At 51.2% G+C, this 21,436-nt stretch overlaps 1 protein-coding gene across 2 annotated transcripts in view; it reads right to left on the bottom strand.

Annotated features, from left to right (window-relative positions):
• The window catches only part of DMXL2 (Dmx like 2), a 1,907,871-nt gene that overhangs the window by 1,381,027 nt on the left and 505,408 nt on the right, over nt 1-21,436 (bottom strand). For both annotated transcript variants that reach the window (XM_078684818.1, XM_078684819.1), the window contains exon 17: nt 1,266-1,493. In XM_078684818.1, coding sequence (XP_078540944.1) covers nt 1,266-1,493 — 228 coding nt within the window. The remainder of the gene's footprint in view (nt 1-1,265; nt 1,494-21,436) is intronic.

The following is a 21,436-nucleotide window of genomic DNA, read 5'->3' as shown; positions in this document are numbered from 1 at the left end:
ACCCTAAGCTGGATGGCAAAAGCTTACTCCTGTGTCGGTGTCTGATTTTTTAGAAGAAAGTCGGGAGTGGTTGGAATATATATAATTTTCCGGCTGGAAACGGCACACCAGTTTCTCCGGTTTTCTCCTTGACGAGCCCTTCACATCACACTGCAACTTTGTGCCCGAAACCGGATGGTTGGGACTCTGTATGTGCCCTCCATAAAACGCATTAGGCAAATTGGTGTTATATATATATATATATATATATTGTTGTCCAAATGCTCTGCAGCAGAGAAGCACACAACAGCAGTGAGGTAATATTCCTCTTTTATTCAAGTTGCAAAAGTGGTTTAACATCTGTCATTTTCCTTGCTAGCCAATGCGTTTCAGTGCTGTCTGCACCTTCTTCCTGGGCTCATGGCAATGCGGTATTGTAAGGCTTCTGCAGTTCTTTGCTGATGCTGTCTATCGTAGTACAGCCTCAGGTGTGTGTGTTTTGTAGCGCGTAATAGCTCGAGGTGAGTTATGGGAGCTGTAGTTTGCCTTTAGCTACCCAGAGTGGGTTCCGCACTGTCATGAAAATTATGTACGTTCTCAGTGGTTTTTAACAGTCCCCCGTGATATTAGGCACTTCAGTATGCCCCCGAGGTCATCCCATTTTCGCTAGTAGCAGAAACTGCTGTGCTGTTTCCAGCCGGAGAATTCCCTGTGGGTAGTTAAAGGCTGACTACAGCTTCCATAACTCACTGCAAGCTATTACGCGCTACAAAGCACACACACCTCAGGATGTTAAACCACCTTAGCAACATGAATAAAAGAGGAATATTACCTCACTGCTGTCGTGTGCTTCTCTGCTGCAGAACAATTGGACAAAACACACACACACACACACACACACACATACATATATATATATATAGATATATATATATCAAGGCTCACTAGTCCGTCTACTCTCCTTCACTCACGACCGGGTGCTCTTGATAGCGAATGACGGTACCACGCTAGTCACGACCAGACAGAAGCTCTGATGCAAAAACCACGCAATTCCAATATCTGTTTATTGGACACTCTCGCAAGAAGCGTTTCGGCCACCGCCTTTCTCAATTAGATACATATATCTATACACACACATACATATATATACACACACATACACACATTTTTATAAGTGTGATAGGATCCCACACACAAGTTGGGCATTTAGTCCTTATAACCACTATTTTTGCTGATCAATAAAACTGCAATATTTACATATACATTTTTTAAAGTTGTTCAATTACCTGCAGATGGGGTCGCTCTGATTATTTCCACATCACATGGAAGTTTCAGTGGCTGACTATAGACCAGGCTAGATTTCAAAATAAGTTTACTAGCTGTCTGAAGATTAGCAATTGAAGCAGAACGCGTCATGGGACTGGTACCCGGCGATGTGTCTGGAGAGGACTCTGCATTAAGTTGCCCAGGTACAGCTAGGCGATTTTCTGATGTACAAACCTCAGTATCTTTGGCTGTGAAATAAAATGTGAGTATTGGGTTAATTAGATTTAGTACAAATACACATTTTACTTAAGGCTCTGCTTAAAATAACACGCTACTTGGAATGCATAAAGAAAATTACAGAGCGACTTTAAGCAATCAGAGATGGTGCTTTATACTATATTCAAAACCCTGGATTGTTCTCAATGTTGATAGACCCTTTCTACGTTGCTTTCGGTTACAGAAAAAGCATTTACTTCAAAAAGAGATACTTGGAAAATATTTAAAACATCTTGTATCAAAAGACTAACTTAGCTGCCATTCTTGTTAACAGGCTAGATCGACTTCATAAGACTTAGAAACCAACAGGTAATTTGGTAACATGTTCATAAATGCTAAATCAGTTTTGCAGATGAAAATGTCAGACTAATTAGTGGAGAAAGAACTCAAAAACCACTGAATGAAAATACACTAAATCACACAGGCATGTAATGTTTGGCTACAGTTGGTGTCTTTTCTTAGTTTGGCGTACTTTTGTTCAGCCAGTTTCGAAATCTCTTGACTGGGGGTGAATGTTTTGATTTGTTCTGCATTCCATCCATCAATTGTGTGTCTTTTGCTTTCTCACCCTAAGTGCGCCAGGTATGCCCAAACGTGGGTCCTGGGCTCACTGTGCCACTGGAATCAAGCTACCCTGGCTGAAGAAGGGTGAATCCCCGAAACCGGTCCTAGGATGCTAGTTTCCGGCCGAGGGAGAACCTGGCTTGGCAGTTAGGGCTGGACTGTTCCAATGAGGCACAGGGTCACGACTGATTTGCATATGGCCAGGTCTAAACTGGGGTTGCATGGTGAGCAAAAGAATGAGGGATTTAACCCAGATCTCTTGACTGGGGGTGAATGTTTTTATTTGTTCTGTATTCCGTCCATCAATTGTGTGTCTTTTGCTTTCTCGCCCTAAGTGCGCCAGGTATGACCAGACGTGGGTCCTGGGCTCACTGTGCCCCTGGAATCAAGCTATTCTGGCTGAACAGGTGTAGTGTAGTTCATATATCGCTGATAGGCTCTGCACATTGGAATAATATACACTATAGATTTGACATAGGACTGAGGTCAGTATGTCTCTATCAAGTACATTAAACGTAATTACTTGTGTGTGTCAGCTAACTAAGAGGTCACTAGAAACTTTCTCGAATGAACAAGAAGGGATTAGTTTCTGACAACCGCAAAACATGACAACTTTGTTTCCCTTAGAGTCGGAACAATATCTTCAGAGTCGTGGAACGAATAGATAACCATTTCACTCAGTCAATCGTGCATGCTTCGTTTCTACAGAGTTGTTGCACAGAAATAGGGAGACAGGCGATTCAATAAAAAGGGTTTATTGAACAGTCTTATTTCTCATGCAAGAGATATGAACTGCTACAATCGTAAGACAGAATGCTAAGTATAATGCGTACAGCGTTAACAGTTATATAAAATAATACTGTAATAGCATGGTCTGTAGCTATAATATATATAAAAACACATACATAAATAACACAGGCTAAAATACTCAACTGGTGCTTCTAAAATAATCCTACCCTAGTGTACCTAACCTAAGTCTAGTACGAGGGAAGAAGTAGGTGCTGTTTTAGCTATAGTGTAGTTGTGCCAAGAATTGCCAAAGGTGGGGGCGTGGCTTGGCCAGCGAGCATGGTGGCCGTGTAGAGCGCGAGCTCCGACCAGCCTTTTCGAAATCCTTCACAGATATCCTGCCCTGGTCCCAGTAAACAGGTCTCAACATGCCGGTTTGGTGCCTACTGTGAGTGGCCGTCCCCGGTCCAAGAGTGGAGGCGGAGGACTGCTTTACGAGGCCGGGACGTCGACCGAGATCGTAGCGCTCCGGAGCGGCCTACACAGCCGGGGCCTCGATTTTGGAGTGGCCCGGCGGCGTGGAGAAGGTGCAGCGCGGGCAGAGGCGGCGCAGACCAGCCGCGTCTCCCGGGGCTTCTGCAGACACGACGTTGTGCGGAGCGGCGGCGGATGGCGCTGGATGGACTGCGACCAGCAGGGGCCCCGATCGTGAATCACTGGACGCACCCGGAGCGGAGGGTTTAGCGAGCCGCGGCGGAGTGGCGGCGCCTGCACACTGAAGGGCGCGTCTGCACAACTCGAGAATCTACAGCTTTCCCAAGTCAGAGATATACCGAGTGGGGACGTGGCGGCCGGCGGTGAATACTCGGGGTCGTGTCGGGCCCCGGTGGGACACTGGTGGCGACATAGGACCCTCATTGAGCTCGGGTCTGGTGTCGCAGGGGTGTGCAAGCTGGGTGGCGGGGTCGGGACCATATCGCTGCTGCAGAACACATACGTGGAGAACCAGATACCCTTCCCCCCACCCCTGGCGTCCTTGGGGCGGGTGTCAGACGGTTGGCGGCCATATTAGGACCTGGGATTTTGTGGTGTGCAGGGACCGCGCTAAGAGAACATTATGACGAGAGGTGGCGGTGGCCAGGGTAAGCAGGGGCCCATCGACAAGTACACAGAGGCGGCCGGCGCAAAGGGCGCAACGGCGCTGGTGCCGGACAACGCTGCCCTCATGGCGGCGATCACACAATCCCAGGACGTCTTAGATGCCAAGATTGGGGCGGTTGGCTCGGACGTCATGCTCCTCCGGCAAGACCTGCGGAACGCGGTGGAGCGCATCGCGGGCACAGAGACGCGAATAACGGAGGTGGAAGACGACGTCTCTTCCCTGAAGAAAAGAGTCCTGGTTCTCGAGAGGATGCAGAAGGGCCTAGTCCAAAGGGCGTAGGAGGCGGAAGGACGGGCAAGGCGTAGTAACCTGAGATTTATCGGCTTTCCGGAGGACTGTGAGAAGGGTAACGCTGAGAGCTTTCTGACACAATGGCTGGAAGCTCTTTCTCGCTGCTTTGTGATCGAGAGGGCCCATCGGGCGTTGACGAAAAAGCCGCCGGTTGGCGAGCGCCCGCGCCCTGTGATCGCTAAAATCCTGAATTATGCTGACAGAGACACGATCCTCAAGCAGGCGAGGCTAAAGGGAACGCTGACATACGACAACGCCAATATCCTGATCTTCCCAGACTATACCAAACAAGTGCAACAACAACGCCAATCCTTCGCAGCGGCCAAGGCCCGCCTCGGGGGCCTGCAGCTGCAGTATGCTCTACTCTATCCTGCGAGGTTGTGGGTGATATTTCAATCTCACACCTTCTTTTTTGATACCCCGGAGGAGGTCTTCCAATGGACTGATGAGACTGTAAAGATTCGGCCCAACACGGCGAAGGGAGGAGAGTCTGACTCCTCGACAAGCAATTCGGCCGGGGGAGGTCAGGAAGGCCGGCGTAGGCGCAGAGGCCGTTCACGCTCCAGCCGCAGCTCGAAATCTGGATCAGCCACGCGGCAAGGCGAGGGAGCCCCGACGCCCGGGGGGATGTGTCGTGACTTTTGTGAGACCTGACTAATATCTTGATTGAACGCTTTCATTGAATGGGACCAGCGGCGATGCAGTCGAGGCTGGCGTCCCACAGGGTTGGTTGGGAGGGGGCGATGGCCTAGTTCCACATGGGCTGCTGCGAGGGGCTTAGTTGGAGGGGGTGGTTCGTGGCTCCCCGTTGGGGCCGGGATCATACTCCGACCACGACAGGTGCTTCCATGTTTGGGAGGTGCGGGGTGGGGGGTGGGCAGGGAGACGTTGGGGTTTGGTTGGAAGGGGAGGGGGTTTGCGCGGATGCTGCGGCTTGCTGACTGGTCTCGAGGTTGCCGGGGTGACCAGCGTGGCATGAGGCTGCGACATGACACACACATTCAATGGCTATGGATGATGAGGGAGTGCGCTTAGGTCCGGGGGGGGACACGGATCATGTGCTGGAATGTGCGGGGCATGCTGGATAAAGAGAAGCGGGGGGCGGGGTGTTCACGTGGGCTAAGAGGAGGGGGACGGACATACTCCTCCTGCAGGAAACGCATTTGCTTGGTACTAAGGCGCTGTGCCTTCAGAGAAATGGGTTTATACACGCGTATCACTCGGGGTTCACGAGAGGGTCACGGGGGGTGGCGGTCCTTGTCCATCGGAGGGTCCCATTCACCCATAAACGTACATGGACAGACCCACAGGGTAGATTTGTCTTTGTGCATGGAGAGATCAGAGGTGACCCAGTCCTGCTTGGTAGTGTTTATGCCCCGCCCCCGCTACAGTGGCCCCTAGTCGAGAAGCTGCTCTCCTTGTGGGTGGACATGCCAGACGCCATGTCCGTCGTAGGGGGGGATTGGAATGACGTGATGGATGTAGCGCTGGATAGATGGCACAGCACAGATGATACTAGTGGAGTGGCGGGAGGGGGGGGCCACACCTCTAGGTTGAGGGTTCTGGCCACAGGTCTTGATTGGGTGGACACGTGGAGACACAAGCATGGCGCGCGCAGGGAATACACGTATTTTTAGGCAGCGCGGGACTCCTTCTCCAGGTTGGACTACGTTTTTGTACCAAGGGGCATGGCGCACAGGGTGCAGGCTGCCGAAATTATGCCAAGGGTGCTATCTGATCACTCGCCGGTGTATGTAATCCTTGATACTGGGCGAGCCCGGCAGCCCTTCAGATGGCGTATGTCGCCGTGGCAACTGACGCAGGGGCCATATCGGTCCCATATGACACGTTAAATTGCTCACTTTTTCTCGGTAAATGAGGGCACGGTGGACACCGCGGCGATGCTTTGGGAGGCGATGAAGCCCACACTGCGCGGTGTGGACATCTCATGGTGCGCGGCGGCGCGCAAGGAGAGGCGTAGGGACCTAGTGCGGCGCGAGGCGGATATAGAGGCGCTGGAACGCAGGGGCAGAGAAGAGAGCGGGGGGCGGCTAGGAGACAGCTGGTGTTAGCTCAGCGGCAATACTCAGCGGTGCTGCTAGACGAGGCCAGGCAGGCATGGTTAGCCACGTGTAGTCGTATTTATCAATGGGGCGATAAGTCCAGTAAGATGCTGCATTGTCTATGCCATGGTGTCATGCATGCACAGCCCCTGCCCCAAATAGTGGGATCCGATGGGGAGCCCCTATTGGAATCGGCGGCATTGGCTGAGAGCTTCGCCACATACTATGAGGCCCTCTACACGCCAAGGGAATGCTTGGACGCGGAGGTGGTACAACGCTTTATAGATGACCTTCCACCCAGGGCTGTCGCCGACGGAGCACATGAAATACTAGATCGCCCCGGACGAGGAGCTGGCCACAGCACTAGGAGAACTGAACCCGGGGAAAGCGACAGGGCCGAACGGGTTTCCTAGCGAGTTTTTTAAACATTTTTCGACTCAGCTGAGCCCGCACTTCCGCCCGGTTGTGGAGGAGGCGCGGGAGACAGGCTCGCTGCCACCGGACTGGCGACATGCAGAGGTGGTGGTCTTTTTGAAGCCAGTGCGCCCTCCGGAGTCACATGAGTCATATCGCCCGATATCACTGCTCAATACGGAGGCCAAGATACTGGCCAAGGCTCTCGCCAATAGACTCAAGCCATACATTACCGATCTGGTGCACCCCGACCAGGCGGGCTTCATGCCGCGGCGGGCTACACGCCACAATATACATCGGGCACAGGTCGCTGTGTCGGCCTGGAGACGGCTGGGGAAACAGGCAGCATTGTTCCTAGCCGACATGGATAGGGCATTTGATTCCCTGAGCTGGACATTTGGGTCCTCGTTTCTTGGCGTATGTGCGGCTCCTCTATACGGATCTTACGGCGTCAGTGTGAGTGGGGGGGTGATCTCTCGCTCCTTTCGGCTCGAGCGTGGGACGAGGCAGGGTTGCCCCCTCTCCCCGTATCTGTTCGCCCTGGCTATGGAACCTCTAGCGGCGTGGGTGAGGATAGATGCTCAGCTCAGGGGTTTCCAGTGGCGGGTGGTGTGACAGATAGGATAGCGTTGTACGCTGACGACGTCCTGTTTTTTCTCACTGACCTGGAGCGCTCAGGGCCTAGACTCCTGCGAATTCTGCAGATTTTGGGCGAAACGTCTGGACTCTACTTGAATCCTAAGAAATCCACTTTGTGGATTCTGGGCGGCCCGCAGCCGACTGGGGATTGGGCTGGGGAGCTCCAGATAGCCACAGATGGATTGAAATACCTGGGAGTGTTCCTGTCGGAGGACGCCTCAGTTGCTATGGAACGAAACATTACCCCGGTGTGGGAGCGCACAAGAGACGACATCAAGGTTTGGTCTAGAATGCCACTCTCCATCCATGGTCGGTCGGCCATCTTTAAGATGGTGGCACTTCCACGTTTGATTTACCAACTACAGAATCACCCAGCCCTGATAGCGCGTAGTTGGTTCGGGCGCCTTAACTCGGCGCTCAGCCGCATTCTGTGGGAAGGGGGTGCGGCGCGGGTTGCCCAGCGGACCTGCTTCCGGTCAACTTACACTGGGGGCTTGGCCACTTCTGACGTCCTCTCTTACTACCAGGCGTCCCATTTGCTGGTCTTAAACGATTGGTGGTACGCGGACAGTAGCGACCCTGCCTATGCGGTTGAGAGGGCCATGATGGGCACTGCGTCCGTCCATACGCTACTTTACTCAGCGCCGCTCAGGAAGGCCCTGCCATCAGCCACGCAGGTGGTCTTAAAGGTCTGGAGGCAGACGCTGCGTAGGATGGGTTGGTGGAACGTGCTGACCCGGGAGACACCACTCTGGCACAATGGCCGCTTGCCCCAGTTAGCCACCTTGATGGGCTTTCGGGGTTGGGATGCGATCGGCATCTCTACCCTGGGGGATGTCATGTCCAGGGGCGTGCTTAAGTCCTTTGAGAACTTGCGTGTAGAATTTGAGATGCCGAGAACTCAATTCTATAAATATCTTCAATTCAGACATGCTCTTACGCCGTATATAGTGGGCTTGGATGACCTACCTGAATTTAGTCCGATAGAGGCCAAAGTCTTTATGGGGAAGCTACCCGACAAAAAACTGTCTCGAATTTATCAAACCGTGGTCCGACACTGCACCACTGACCTGCAGCACCTCAGAACTACTTGGGGACAGGATGTAGGGGACCTAGACGAGGAGGATTGGGTGGAGGCACTGGAGAGCCCTAGGGGAGCCGCGATTTCCACGCGCCTGCGATTAATACAATTTAGGTACCTCCACCGCACACATTACACTAGGCACCGCTTGTGGAGGGCGGGGCTGATAGAGTCCCCTGTTTGCCTGAGGTGTGAGACGGAGGCCGGGACGTTTCTCCATACTGTATGGGAGTGCAGGGTGTTGCGAAGATTCTGGACAGGAGTGCTGCGGTGTCTGGATGAGGTCCTTGCATGGGTAATTCAGAGGGACCCTAAATTGATTTTGCTGCATGTTATGGCTGAAGTGGGAGGCAACCGGTACAAGCGGCATCTGCTCCTATTGGGCTTAACCTTGGATAAACGAGACATTGCGCGAGCGTGGAAGGCGCCCCAGGCTCCCTCCATAGCGGCCTGGAAGCGGGGAATGGACTTTTGCATGGGGATGGAGCAGCCCGTATTCGAGGCCAGGGGGTGCCCACTCAAACATTATAGGATCTGGAAACAGTGGGCGGACTATCGGAGTCTGGACCTGGACCCGCCTCCCGAGGACACCGCAGTCCAGCCTCGGATGTAGCCGGACTACCTTGGCAATACAGTGCATTTGTCAGTGCAGGTGCCAGGCCGTGCACTAAACATTTTTATGTAGTGGAGCAGGCAGCAGCGCGCAAGGGGGGAGAGGGAGTTGTGGGTGGATGTAGGACGGGGGGGTGGGCTTTGTTCGTGGTATCCTTGCTATATATGCTTCTTGTATTTTCCTCCTACTTTGGCGTACCAACTGAAAATGTTTGCATGTATGATCAGATTAATGATGATGGTTATCGACTCTGGGTTACAGAGCATTACAGAATATCTGCTTAAACTGCACTCAATAAAAACCAGTTGTCAAAAAAAGAATTGCCAAAGGTTTCTCTAGGTTCTAATCAGCTCCATACCTTAGAATGAGAGAGGTTGGTATCTCTTTCCCGGGACTCAATCTCTAACACCCCGCAAGGAGAGTCAGAAACACTGGAGCTGGATTCTCGGCGAGGAGGATTGCAGTGTCTGGTCGGTGCGTCAGTTGGGGACTGGACTTCCTTCGGGACTTGCTGTGGCGAGCTGCGTCATGCAAGTAGGTAGCCGAACCGCACAGTGCCTTACCATAGCAAGTGAAGGTATATTTATACCTTGAAGTGTTTAGGAATGCCAGTATTGACATAAAAGTCAGGCATAAGAACATCATGAATGAACCCCTAGGGAATAGATGTTCATGCATAATAAATAAGTTCTTGGAGAAATCAATATTCAAGCAAGGGGAAGGCTTAAGAGTCTGGTTTTACAGGAACTCATTGTGAAATAGATAAACGGATGTAAGTAGCCATGCCTGTATGTATTTAAGTAGCATGGACTATGCCTAAATAAGGGCTGGATTTCTGTGCCTAAATAAGGGCAATGTGAATTGTACCTGTATAAGGGCATGAATCTGGAAATTCATACGGAATCTAAATCGATATGCAACACCCACTCCACTTTCATATGTACGACGTTACTAAATTCTAAACATGTTAAACATATCTAAAATATATCTACACATGAACTGCTAAAAAAAGCATAAAAATGCATTGGTGCTGTACACATTAACCCCTTCAGCGCTAATGACAAGGGTAACTCGTCATGGACTTTCCATTGATTTCAATGGAAAGTCAATGGGAAGAAGAGGGAGTACCTTAGCAGCCAAGTGGTTAAACCAATGTTTCATTCTAACAAATGTTGACATTTAAAATGCAAATTGAATGAATCATAAAAACATACATTTATGAAATGGCTCGTAAATACAAAAGAAAAAGGGCCGAAACCATTTCATGTCAAATTACATAAAACTGTTTGTTTGTGGACAAGGTCACATATTGTCTCTGGAAGTATTCAAAGAATTCTTGCTCTCTATGAATAGTTCTACTATAAGCAGATTACTTGTGCCTAAAATGAAAAAATACTAATTTGGAAAAAAAATGAATCATAGGAAAAAGTTCCAAAGTTAGTACCTTGTTTTTGATAATTGAAGGTCAAATTCAAAGTCTCTCAGAACACTGTGGGCCAAAATCAAAAGTCAGTGGTAGGGCTGGGAGAAAACATGAAATCTTCTATGTCTGTAGACAAAAAGTCGTCTACCATTGTAGGTGAAAGTTAGATTGCCTTGTTTAGAAGACTAACCGCACATAGATGTGAAGCATCGCCTTCAACATTGGTCGCATCAGCAATGTTCGTACCGCATGTTACCTGCGCGCCTGTTATTTCCTCTCGTACCTCAGGATCAGCCTTTTGCGTATGTGAGATCTCAATGAATGCCATCATCAGAATTGGTAGCCGCTGGGGACAACACTGAGCATGGGCCGTTACTAGGTCCAGCAGAGTATCGATATCCGTAGGCATGATTGATGGGAGTGTTAGACAGATGTCTAGCACAAATTCTTCATGGCAAAGCAGGCAGTGTAGAACAGGTAAGATGCAATCTTGCCAGTTTGGTCTGAATGACAGAAACCATGTGGTATTTAATACTCGTAGACGAGGTAAACAAAGAATTTGAACGATGCGCTCACAACACTACATATCCAATAAGGCGCTCTTTATGGTGCTTGGAGTGGAGTTTTTGATTTGGCTTGCCATATCGTAGCAGTAAGAGCAAAAATAGTATTCCTGCAACGAGTCCCAAATGGAGGGGCAGTGCAACAAACACATAGTGCACAAATATTGGAATTATTCAGAGGACTGCTTGAAAAGGTGCTAACAGTCCTGAACATATGTCCTTAAATAGATGTACAATACCGCTTGTATCAGACATGTTTAAGCTACGAACTAACATTTCTGAGAAATGTATAGGGCAGCTTGTACTTAAAAGGGCATGTATCTCGGAAGAAGTCCTTGCGACTTGTAGATCATAGGTTTCTTTTGCCGAGGTCAGTGGCTCAGTTTTTTTGCAAAAGAATGGTTTGCATTCTGCTTAGAGTATCAATTCGTATAGAAGAGATGTTCAGTGAAGACCATAAAGGCAACTCCCTGGCTGTCTTGGTATGTGAAAACAGTACTTGCATACAGCAAGTGACCCTGGATGACACAGTTACTAAATATGGAATACCTGGCAACATGCCACAGCAGCTGTGTAGGTTCAACATGAGGTAACTTCCATTTGAAAGTTGTCCAAAAAATGGATCAATCACTGCAGCTGGTAAACCTTGCAGGTGACAGGATAAGTTGTTAGAGGAACCATCGCAGGCCCCGTGTAAATTAATACCCTGGCAAAGGAGATAACCGCTTAGAGCATTTTCACAGTGTGAACAGCTAAGAAACACTTCGCAACCCCCACTCCAACATCTGTGTGTGTATGGTAAATCCCAGGATGTCTTGATGTATTCTTTACCCAACCTTTCATATTTGCCTGCAGGTATGTGTTTTAGACAATACTGAAAATGGAACATTGTAACAGGCAGAGTGATTGTTCCATGTATTATCCATTCAGTAACTGTAAATGGTAATCCATCCATTTTTTCAATGCTCAGCACCGTATAGTCTGTTCCCCTGTGTGCCAGTTTGATCTGTTTATCAGTGAGATTGAATTCTGAAAACAGTGACATAGTATTGATTAAATACCAAGGCACAAAGCCTGAATGCAGATTTTGGAGCATCCACCTCAGTAGCATGATAGAACGTAGCTGAGACTGACCATGTTGCAACATGACCAAGTCTTGTTCCATGATGTCTATGGCAGACGACACAATGCTGTCCAAAGAATATATCCTGGATGATAGAGTCGTTAACCCACTGTCTACTACATCGAGATATTTCGCTAAATTAATACGATCAATTTCTCGTATTCGATCTGCAGTCTCTGCTTGCATAATCTTCCATATTTCGTTATATGCAGCATATATACCGGCATATATGAAACGTTTTTGACGTGGTTTTCTTGGTCCTGGCAAGAATTCCCTAAGGTCTGCCCCATCTTTAAGTAAAGATAAGTGTTGTTTTACATCCTGTAGTGTAGCTCTCAGTAGCCAAGAAAGGCATAGCTTCCCTACACTTTTATGTTATTACCCCAGGATGCTGTCTTTGAACATATCTTTGGTCCGGCCTATTGACTTTGAAACCTTGAGTTTTGTTCAGGAATCGATCTTGACAGTTATTTGTGTTTATGGGCCAGAGCAACCATTTGTTCCAATCTGGATCTTATCTGTTGTGATGCAAAATATTATGTACGTCGACCTCACCCGTATAGAGTTATTACTCGCAGGTATTGGTATGGTCGGTGTGTTCATGTCCTTCATCTTGGCTAACCCAAGGGAAGACATTTGTTGGACAGTGTCATTAAAAAACATAATTTTCTTAGGGAGGATACAGGCTCTAAACAAAGCTTCTACCCCCTACACTTGCCAATCTTTTGAACCCCAGATAATTTTTGTCTTAATGTTGTCTTTCCAAAAGTCGAAACCTTGACTAGACAGTTGGGCATAAAAGGCTGCAGAATAAATCTGTTTTGTATTGGTTAACATAGTTTTCATTCCTGTTCTGTTCACATTTTTTAAGTAAATTGGCTCAGCATTGGATACATTGAACCCTGAAAAATATGGAAACTTAACTGCAAATGTTTTTGAGCTACCCTTCGGAGGTGTAGGACAATATTCCCATTGGTTATACATTATACATATATACATTTCTAGGCATTGTAGATTTGTTCAGGAAATGATGACCATAATGGTTATAACAATGCATTTGTTCATAGTCTGATGAGCCTTCTAAATATTCATGATTTGTGAATACTGCAGACATCTCTAGATCAGACATTATATTATTAACAGTCTCGAAGACCCAATCATCTGAAAAGTTACTAGAGTTAATAAAGTCAATCTTGAATAAGTGTGAAATCTTCAACAGCCCAGTCGGGCCAAAAAATGTTATATTCTGTTTTGTCCCAAGCTATACCATCAGGTATAGGAACGGCTGGGATGTTCACTTCTGACAAGTCTCTTTGTTCACGACGCACAAGTTACTACTTGTGAACCGATATATCTGTAAGAGACATTAGTTAGTGATAGATTCCTTACCTTAGAATATCCCCAGGCGTCAGACTGGATCCGGCTTTTTTTTTTGCATAGCAGTACCCATGCGCGTCGGTAGGCGTCGTCCCCGGATCCGCGTCCGTCGTCGTGGGCGCGGTGATGACGTCGTCGGAGTACTTAGACGCTGCCTCCGTGTGCGGACGTCAGTTCTTATACACAGCTTTTCCGCGCCAGATACGCAGAGTCATGATAGAACCAACACTGGTGCCATGAAAATAGGGCCGTGAAAGGGGACGACCTTAACCCTAGATATCGGTTCGCAGAACGGGAAGGATGGGTGGGTCGGTAAGGAATCTATCACTAACTAATGTCTCTTACAGATATATCGTTACACAAGTAGTAACTTGTGCATCTAAAAGAGACACGTTAGTGATAGATTCCTTACCATAGAATAGGTACCCCAGCAATACCAACCCCGGTGGTGGGTCTGTGAACCAATAATCACACCAGGGAGTCCTGGAGGGCGGAACGGCCAAAGAAGCCATCCCTCCGGACTTGGCTGTCCAGGCAGTAGTGTCTTGCAAACGTGTGCAGCGAGGCCCACGTAGCTGCCTGAGAAATGTCCTGCAAGGGTACACCTCGGCCCAGGGCAGTTGTACTCGCCGTGGCCCGAGTGGAATGAGCCTTCAACCCAACAGGAGGTTCCTTCTTAGCCAAGGAGTAACACGCCTGGATGCACAAGATGATCCACCGAGAGATGGTCCGCTTGTGCACCGCCCGTCCCTTCTTAGCGCCCACGTAACCAACAAAGAGTTGGTCATCCACCCGGAAATGGCGTGTGCGATCCAGATAGTAAGAGAGCGTACGTTTTGGGTCCCGACGGTGGAGCCGATCTTCCTCTTTCGAGGGATGCGGAGGCGGAAAGAAGGTAGGCAAGGTGATGGACTGCCCGATGTGGAAGGCCGTGACAACCTTGGGCAGGAAAGAGGGTCTTGTTCGCAACACAACCTTGTCCGGATGGACAGAGAGGAAAGGAGGTGTGGAAGAAAGAGCCTGGAGCTCACTCACTCTCCTGGCAGAGGTGATGGCAACCAGAAAAGCAGTCTTCAAAGTAAGAAGACGGAGAGGACAGTTATGGAGCGGCTCAAAGTGAGCACACATTAGATAAGTAAGCACAAGGTTAAAGTCCCACTCGGGCATCACGAAAGGAACAGGAGGAAACATGTGTGTGATGCCCTTCAAAAACCTATATACAATTGGGGACTTGAACAAGGATGGCTGATCAGGTAGCCTTAGGTAGGCGGAAAGGGCAGATAGGTAGCCCTTGATAGTGCCCAGAGCAGAGCCCTACTGGACAAGAGAAAGAAGGAAGAGGAGAACCTCAGAAAGGGGTGCAGAGAGTGGATCCACAGCCTTTGCTGTGCACCATGCCACAAATCTGTTCCACCTGCAGGCGTATACCGACTTTGTGGAGGGACGCCTGGCTGCCAGAATGACATTACAGACTTCAGGAGGCAAGTCAAATGGCCTCAACTGTCGCCGCTCAATCTCCAAGCTTGTAGGTGGAGACTGGACAGGTTCGGGTGGAGGACCGTCTCCTGCTGCTGCGACAGAAGGTCCTCCTGAGGAGGCAGACAAATCGGGGGATCGACAGACATGCTGAGTAGCTCTGAACACCAATATCTTCGTGCCCAGTCCGGAGCCACAAGGATAACCTGGGCCCGGTCGCGCCTGATCTTCTTCAGCACTCTGGGCAGAAGTGGTATAGGCGGAAAGGCGTACAATAGACAATAACTCCACTTGCAATGAAAAGCGTCGCCGAGCGAGTGCCGCCTTGGAAATTCCAACGCGCAGAACTGAAGACATTGCGCGTTCTCTTCTGTGGCGAATAGATCTAACCAAGGCTCTCCCCACTGCTGAAAGAGGCCTTGCACCATGTCCGAGTTCAGACGCCATTCGTGATCCATCATACACCGACGGCTGAGTTCGTCCACCCTGGCGTTCAGAGAACCTGCCAGGTGTTGAACAACCAGAGTCACACCCTGATGTTCCAGCCATTGCCAGAGGCGCAGAGCCTCCTGGCAAAGGGTCCATGACCCCACCCCACCCTGTTTGTTGCAGTACCACATGGCGGTGGTGTTGTCCGTGAACACCTGCACTACACTCCCCCGGACAGAGGGGAGGAATGCCTTCAGTGCAGGCCGGATCGCCCGCAGCTCCAAAAGGTTGATGTGGAGCTGGGCCTCTGCCGGAGACCAGAGGTCTCTGATCTCCGCCTCTCCCATGTGGCCCCCCCAGCCCTGGAGGGACGCGTCCATCACAACTACGTGCTCCGGTTGGGGTAGGGAGAGGGATCTGCCGCTGACTCAATCGCGGTCCGTGAGCCACCACTGCAACTGACTTGCAGTGCCCTCTGAGATCAAGACATGGTCGGACAAGTTGCCCTGATGCTGGGCCCACTGAAACTTCAGGTCCCACTGCAGAGCCCGCATCCGCCACCTGGCATGATGCACCAGAAGGATGCAGGAGGCCATCAGCCCCAGAAGCCGCAGCGTCAACCTGACCGAGACTCGGGATAAAGGGTGAAAGATCGGAATCAGAGCCTGAATATCCTGTACCCGCTGCTCGGGAGGATAAACCCGAAACTGCGCAGAGTCTAGAACCGCTCCGATGAAGAGGAGCTTCTGAGAGGGACACAGGTGTGACTTCGGCACATTGATGGCAACCCCCAGCTGGTGCAGGAGATCTGCCGTAGTCTGGAGGTGGCTGACGACTGTCTGGGGCGATCCCGCCTTCAACAACCAGTTGTCGAGGTAGGGGAAAACTGAAACCCCTAACGTGTGCAGATGAGCTGCGACCACCGCCATCACTTTCGTGAACACCCGAGGGGCGCTGGTAAGGCCGAAGCTGAGCACGGTAAACTGAAAATGCTCGTGGCCTACCGTGAACCGCAGGTAACACCGGTGGGCCGGCATGACGGGGATGTGAAAATAGGCATCCTGCAAGTCCAACGCTACCATCCAGTCTCCAGGGTCTAGGGCAGCCAAAACCTGAGCCAATGTCAGCATCTTGAACTTCTCCTTCCGGAGAAAGCCATTGACGTTCCTTGGGTACCAGAAAGTAGTGGGAGTAAGAACCACACCCTACTTCTGGCCCAGGAACGCGCTCGATGGCCCCTTTGGCCAAGAGGGCCGTAACTTCCTCTTGCAGAAGTTGCAAGTGATCCCCCAACACGCGATGGTACTGCGGTGGCATGGCTGGAGGGGTCGCCTCGAGGGGGAGGAAGAAGCCCCTTCGGACGATTTGCAGCACCCACCTGTCCGATGTGACAGTGCGCCAGTGGAGGTGGTGATGGCGAACCCTGTCCCCCACTGGCGTCACATGGGCCTGAAAGCATGGACTAGGAGGGTTTTGAGGCGGATGCTGCAGGGGCAGGTGTGTACTGGCCTCGCTGTTGTCCCCGACCGCCGCCACGGCGGTTTCCACATCCGCCACCGTGCTGGATGATAGTCTGCGGCACATGGCTGGCAGAACGTGTGGGGGCGCCCCTTCCTTGGCCACGAAAGGGGCGAAAGGCAGCCGTTTGCTGGCACAGGGCCGAAAGGCCCAAGGACTTGGCCGTAGCCCTGGAGTCCTTAAAGGGCTCAAGCGCATGGTCTGCCTTGTCGCCAAGGAAAACTGAAACCCCTAACGTGTGCAGATGAGCTGCGACCACCGCCATCACTTTCGTGAACACCCGAGGGGCGCTGGTAAGGCCGAAGCTGAGCACGGTAAACTGAAAATGCTCGTGGCCTACCGTGAACCGCAGGTAACACCGGTGGGCCGGCATGACGGGGATGTGAAAATAGGCGTCCTGCAAGTCCAACGCTACCATCCAGTCTCCAGGGTCTAGGGCAGCCAAAACCTGAGCCAATGTCAGCATCTTGAACTTCTCCTTCCGGAGAAAGCCATTGACGTTCCTTGGGTACCAGAAAGTAGTGGGAGTAAGAACCACACCCTACTTCTGGCCCAGGAACGCGCTCGATGGCCCCCTTGGCCAAGAGGGCCGTAACTTCCTCTTGCAGAAGTTGCAAGTGATCCCCCAACACGCGATGGTACTGCGGTGGCATGGCTGGAGGGGTCGCCTCGAGGGGGAGGAAGAAGCCCCTTCGGACGATTTGCAGCACCCACCTGTCCGATGTGACAGTGCGCCAGTGGAGGTGGTGATGGCGAACCCTGTCCCCCACTGGCGTCACATGGGCCTGAAAGCATGGACTAGGAGGGTTTTGAGGCGGATGCTGCAGGGGCAGGTGTGTACTGGCCTCGCTGTTGTCCCCGACCGCCGCCACGGCGGTTTCCACATCCGCCACCGTGCTGGATGATAGTCTGCGGCACATGGCTGGCAGAACGTGTGGGGGCGCCCCTTCCTTGGCCACGAAAGGGGCGAAAGGCAGCCGTTTGCTGGCACAGGGCCGAAAGGCCCAAGGACTTGGCCGTAGCCCTGGAGTCCTTAAAGGGCTCAAGCGCATGGTCTGCCTTGTCGCCAAAGAGGTGACGGCCATCGAACGGCATGTCCATAAGTGTGTTTTGGACATCGGCCGAGTAATTGGCGGACCTCAACCAGGCGTGATGACGAATCGCCACTGTCGTTGCCATCGCTCTGCCTAGAGAGTCGGTAGTGTCCAGCCCACACCGGATGGAATACCGTGCCGCATCTCGGCCTTCCGCAAGGGCCCGGCCGAGTTTAGCCCGTACCTCCATCGGGCATTCTGGCAGCACGGCCGCGACCGTGTCCCACAGAGAGTGGGTGTTGCGGCCCAAGAGGCACGCGATATTGACTGACCGCAATCCCAAACTCAGGAAGGAGAATACCTTTTTCCCGTAAGTCTCGTACCTCTTGGATTCCCAGTCGGGGGGAGCCGGCGGGAATGCGGTCTGGGAATTGGAGGCCTGGATAACCAGGCTCTCAGGGGTGGGGTGGGTAGACAGAAAGCAAGGGTTACCCGGAGCTGGGCGGTGGCGTCTGGCCACGTTCCTATCCACAGGCTGCCCTGTGGCCGGTCTGGACCAAGTGCCCAAAAGAATGTCTGACAAGGCCTCATTAAACGGCAGCAGAGGCTCGGCCGAGCTTGACTGCGGTTTAAGGACCTCAGTGAGAGGTTAGTCGTCATGGCCGTGACGGGGAACTCAAGGCCCAGGGCCTTGGCCGCCTTTATCAGCACCACGCTATAAGCAGCCCTCTCCTCCGTAGCCACGCTAGGAGGGGAGACAAAACCAGTGTCGGGCGAAGTGTCCAGACCACTGGCTTCCCCAAGCTCTTCTGTCCAGTCCACAGAAGACTGATACTCACGTTCCAGAGGGTCCTCAGACCCCTCCCAAACCTCCTCATCACCCACCGCCTGGTACTCAGGCTCAAAAGATGGGGTCGGGTCATAGAAATAAAAATCTCCCATCGGCGTCGAGAGCGGCGCCGCTCCGGCACCGGACCCGAATCGAGGGCAGGACATGGGACGACATCGTCCTGGGACGGCGCCGGGGGCGATACCCGTGGGGCCAACGCCGGCGAGGACGTGAGGTCGACCGGCGGCGACCCGGGTCCGGAACCGGACCCAGAGGGGCCCTGCGGCATCGGGACCGACGGCGCCGGGGCCGGAGCCCCCGGCCCACGTGGGGACCCAGTCGGAGCCGCTTGCCCGCAGGCGCCACGGAACCTGACGGAGGAGCGAGCGACCTCATGGCCATGAGGAAGTCCGCAATCTCCCCCGGCGTCGCATCCTGCCCAGGGACTGGCGGGTGTGGAGCAGGCCGCGACACCTACGGCTCCAGCAGGGCAGCGTGGGCGGTGTCGCCCGAACCCCCGGCCACGTCGCGCGAGCGTCGGGGGGGAGTCAGAAGAGCGATGATGCCTCTTCGACTTCTTGTGCCTCTTACCTGAGGACTTCGAGCCCGAAGACCGATGACGACTCCCGGAACTGTGGTGGCTCCGGCCCCGCGACCGGTCCCTCGACCTCCTTTCGGACCGGGACCTCGAGCGGCGCAGGGCGGACTGCCGAAGCTCGAGTCGCTTACGGGACCGCTCCCTTCTAGCCTTAGACGTCAGGGCCCGGCAGTCGGAGCAGGACTTGTCGTCGTGGTCCAGACCTAAACAGTGCAGGCACCGGCGATGGGGGTCCGTAACCGTCATCAGTCGGTTGCAGTCGGCGCAGGGCTTGCACCCGGGCATCCCTACCGGCACCGTCGGAGTCGAATAGAGTTTGTGTGGCTTCAGAAGTAAGTTCACTTGTGTACTTGCTGTGTCCATTTTTACATATCTTCCATTTATCAGCATACCCAGAGTTATAGTAATAACTCTGGGTAGCTAGAGCTAACCAAAGTAGAAGAACAAACATTCCCAACACAATCCTTATTTCATTCCATGGTGAAACCAGATAAGTGTTTTTCCAGGTGATGAAAAAATTCAGTTGCTTGTTCTTTGAAAGTTCTTTTGGCGGGCGTTCTTTCAGGTTCGCTGGGATCCTCAGAAAACATATCAAAGTTAATGAAATAGCCAGAGGCAGTTCTGTCAATGGTTGGACTTGCATCCGGATTTGTTGAAATCTCTGGAACCACTAGCCAGTGCTACATAAAACTCAAGAAAAAAACCCACAAACAAAACGTGATCACTTCTTACTTCATTGTAGACAGGTGCTTCAGGACGAACTGTTATTTGAGTCTCAAGAGGAAAATGTTCCATATCTTTGTTGCTTAGTACTTCTTTTCTCATTGCAGATTCTTCAATGGTGATGAGTCTCTCAGTTTGAACCTCTTGGATTGTAGCTAGAGGAGTGCGTCTGCTACAATGTCGGAGTCCACAAGGCCTACTGCTTGGTATCGGCCACACAATGTGGTTTGATCAGGTCGATAGATACAAACCTGTTCTCCTTTTTACCAGCAAGGGGCAGCAGTATCACTGTGCCTGTTCTGTGGATTGCTAGGACAGGTACTCGTTGTCTTTAAGAAGGCCCAAATTCCTTCTTGTCCGCGATCTTTTCTCTGACTAGATCACCAAGCTTTGGAATCCGGACAGGCCTTGCTCGGACGGTTGGTTTTTCCCCAGTGGTGGTTGGCTTCAGGAACACGTTGCTTTGTTTCGTTCTCAGTTCATTTAAGTCCTGTAAAACAGCCAAACGATCTTTGATATCAAATTTTTTAGTTTCCACCACTACTGTACGACAATCAAGGCCCGGAATCGACATTCTTGTACCAAATAGGACCTCATATGGAGTGATACCCCCTAGACAACGTCTTGGCAAGTTTTTAAGAGCATTTTGAACCCCAATTAGATGTTTGACCCACCCGTCACAAGAACCTAATACCCTAGCTGTTATAAACTGCTTTATGTCCCGTTTTTTTCTTTCCACAACAGAATTTCCCTCAGGATGGAATGGAGTCGAGTACCGCAATTCAATGCCCAAACTGGCCATGGCTTCTTTGTAAGCTCGAGAGCTAAACGCAGCGCCCTGGTCAGAATGTAGTGTGCCTATTGCGTATGTGCCGATAAAGACTCGCAAATCTTTTATAACAGTTTGAGCGTCAGCCGAGCGCTGAGGCCACATCCAAAGGAACCTTTATTTAGTGTTTGTAGAACTGCATTCATCCATAAGGACGCCTTCACGTAGAAAGTCTAATGCTGTCTAACAATGGTGTCTGTACTGGACAGGCTATGCTATAGTCAGGTATCAGGAAGCGTTCTGTGCTGCAATCTCTATTGCAGTTTGTGCGGTTATTGACAAATATGTGAATGTGTGCATTCATTCCTGGCCACCAGCATATCTCTTTTACAGTTATTATTGTTTTAGAGATCCCCTGATGTATCAGACCCCATCCCAAAAGTGCTTCGTAAATCAAAGCTGCTCTCCGTTCCGTGTTTGGAATTACTCTATCCCCC

The sequence above is a fragment of the Lissotriton helveticus genome, chromosome 3_2, assembly GCF_964261635.1.
Source record: "Lissotriton helveticus chromosome 3_2, aLisHel1.1, whole genome shotgun sequence".
Classification (NCBI taxonomy): Eukaryota; Metazoa; Chordata; class Amphibia; order Caudata; family Salamandridae; genus Lissotriton; species Lissotriton helveticus.
Note: the sequence above shows the minus strand (reverse complement) of the source record. Positions and strands in the feature narration are given on the sequence as shown.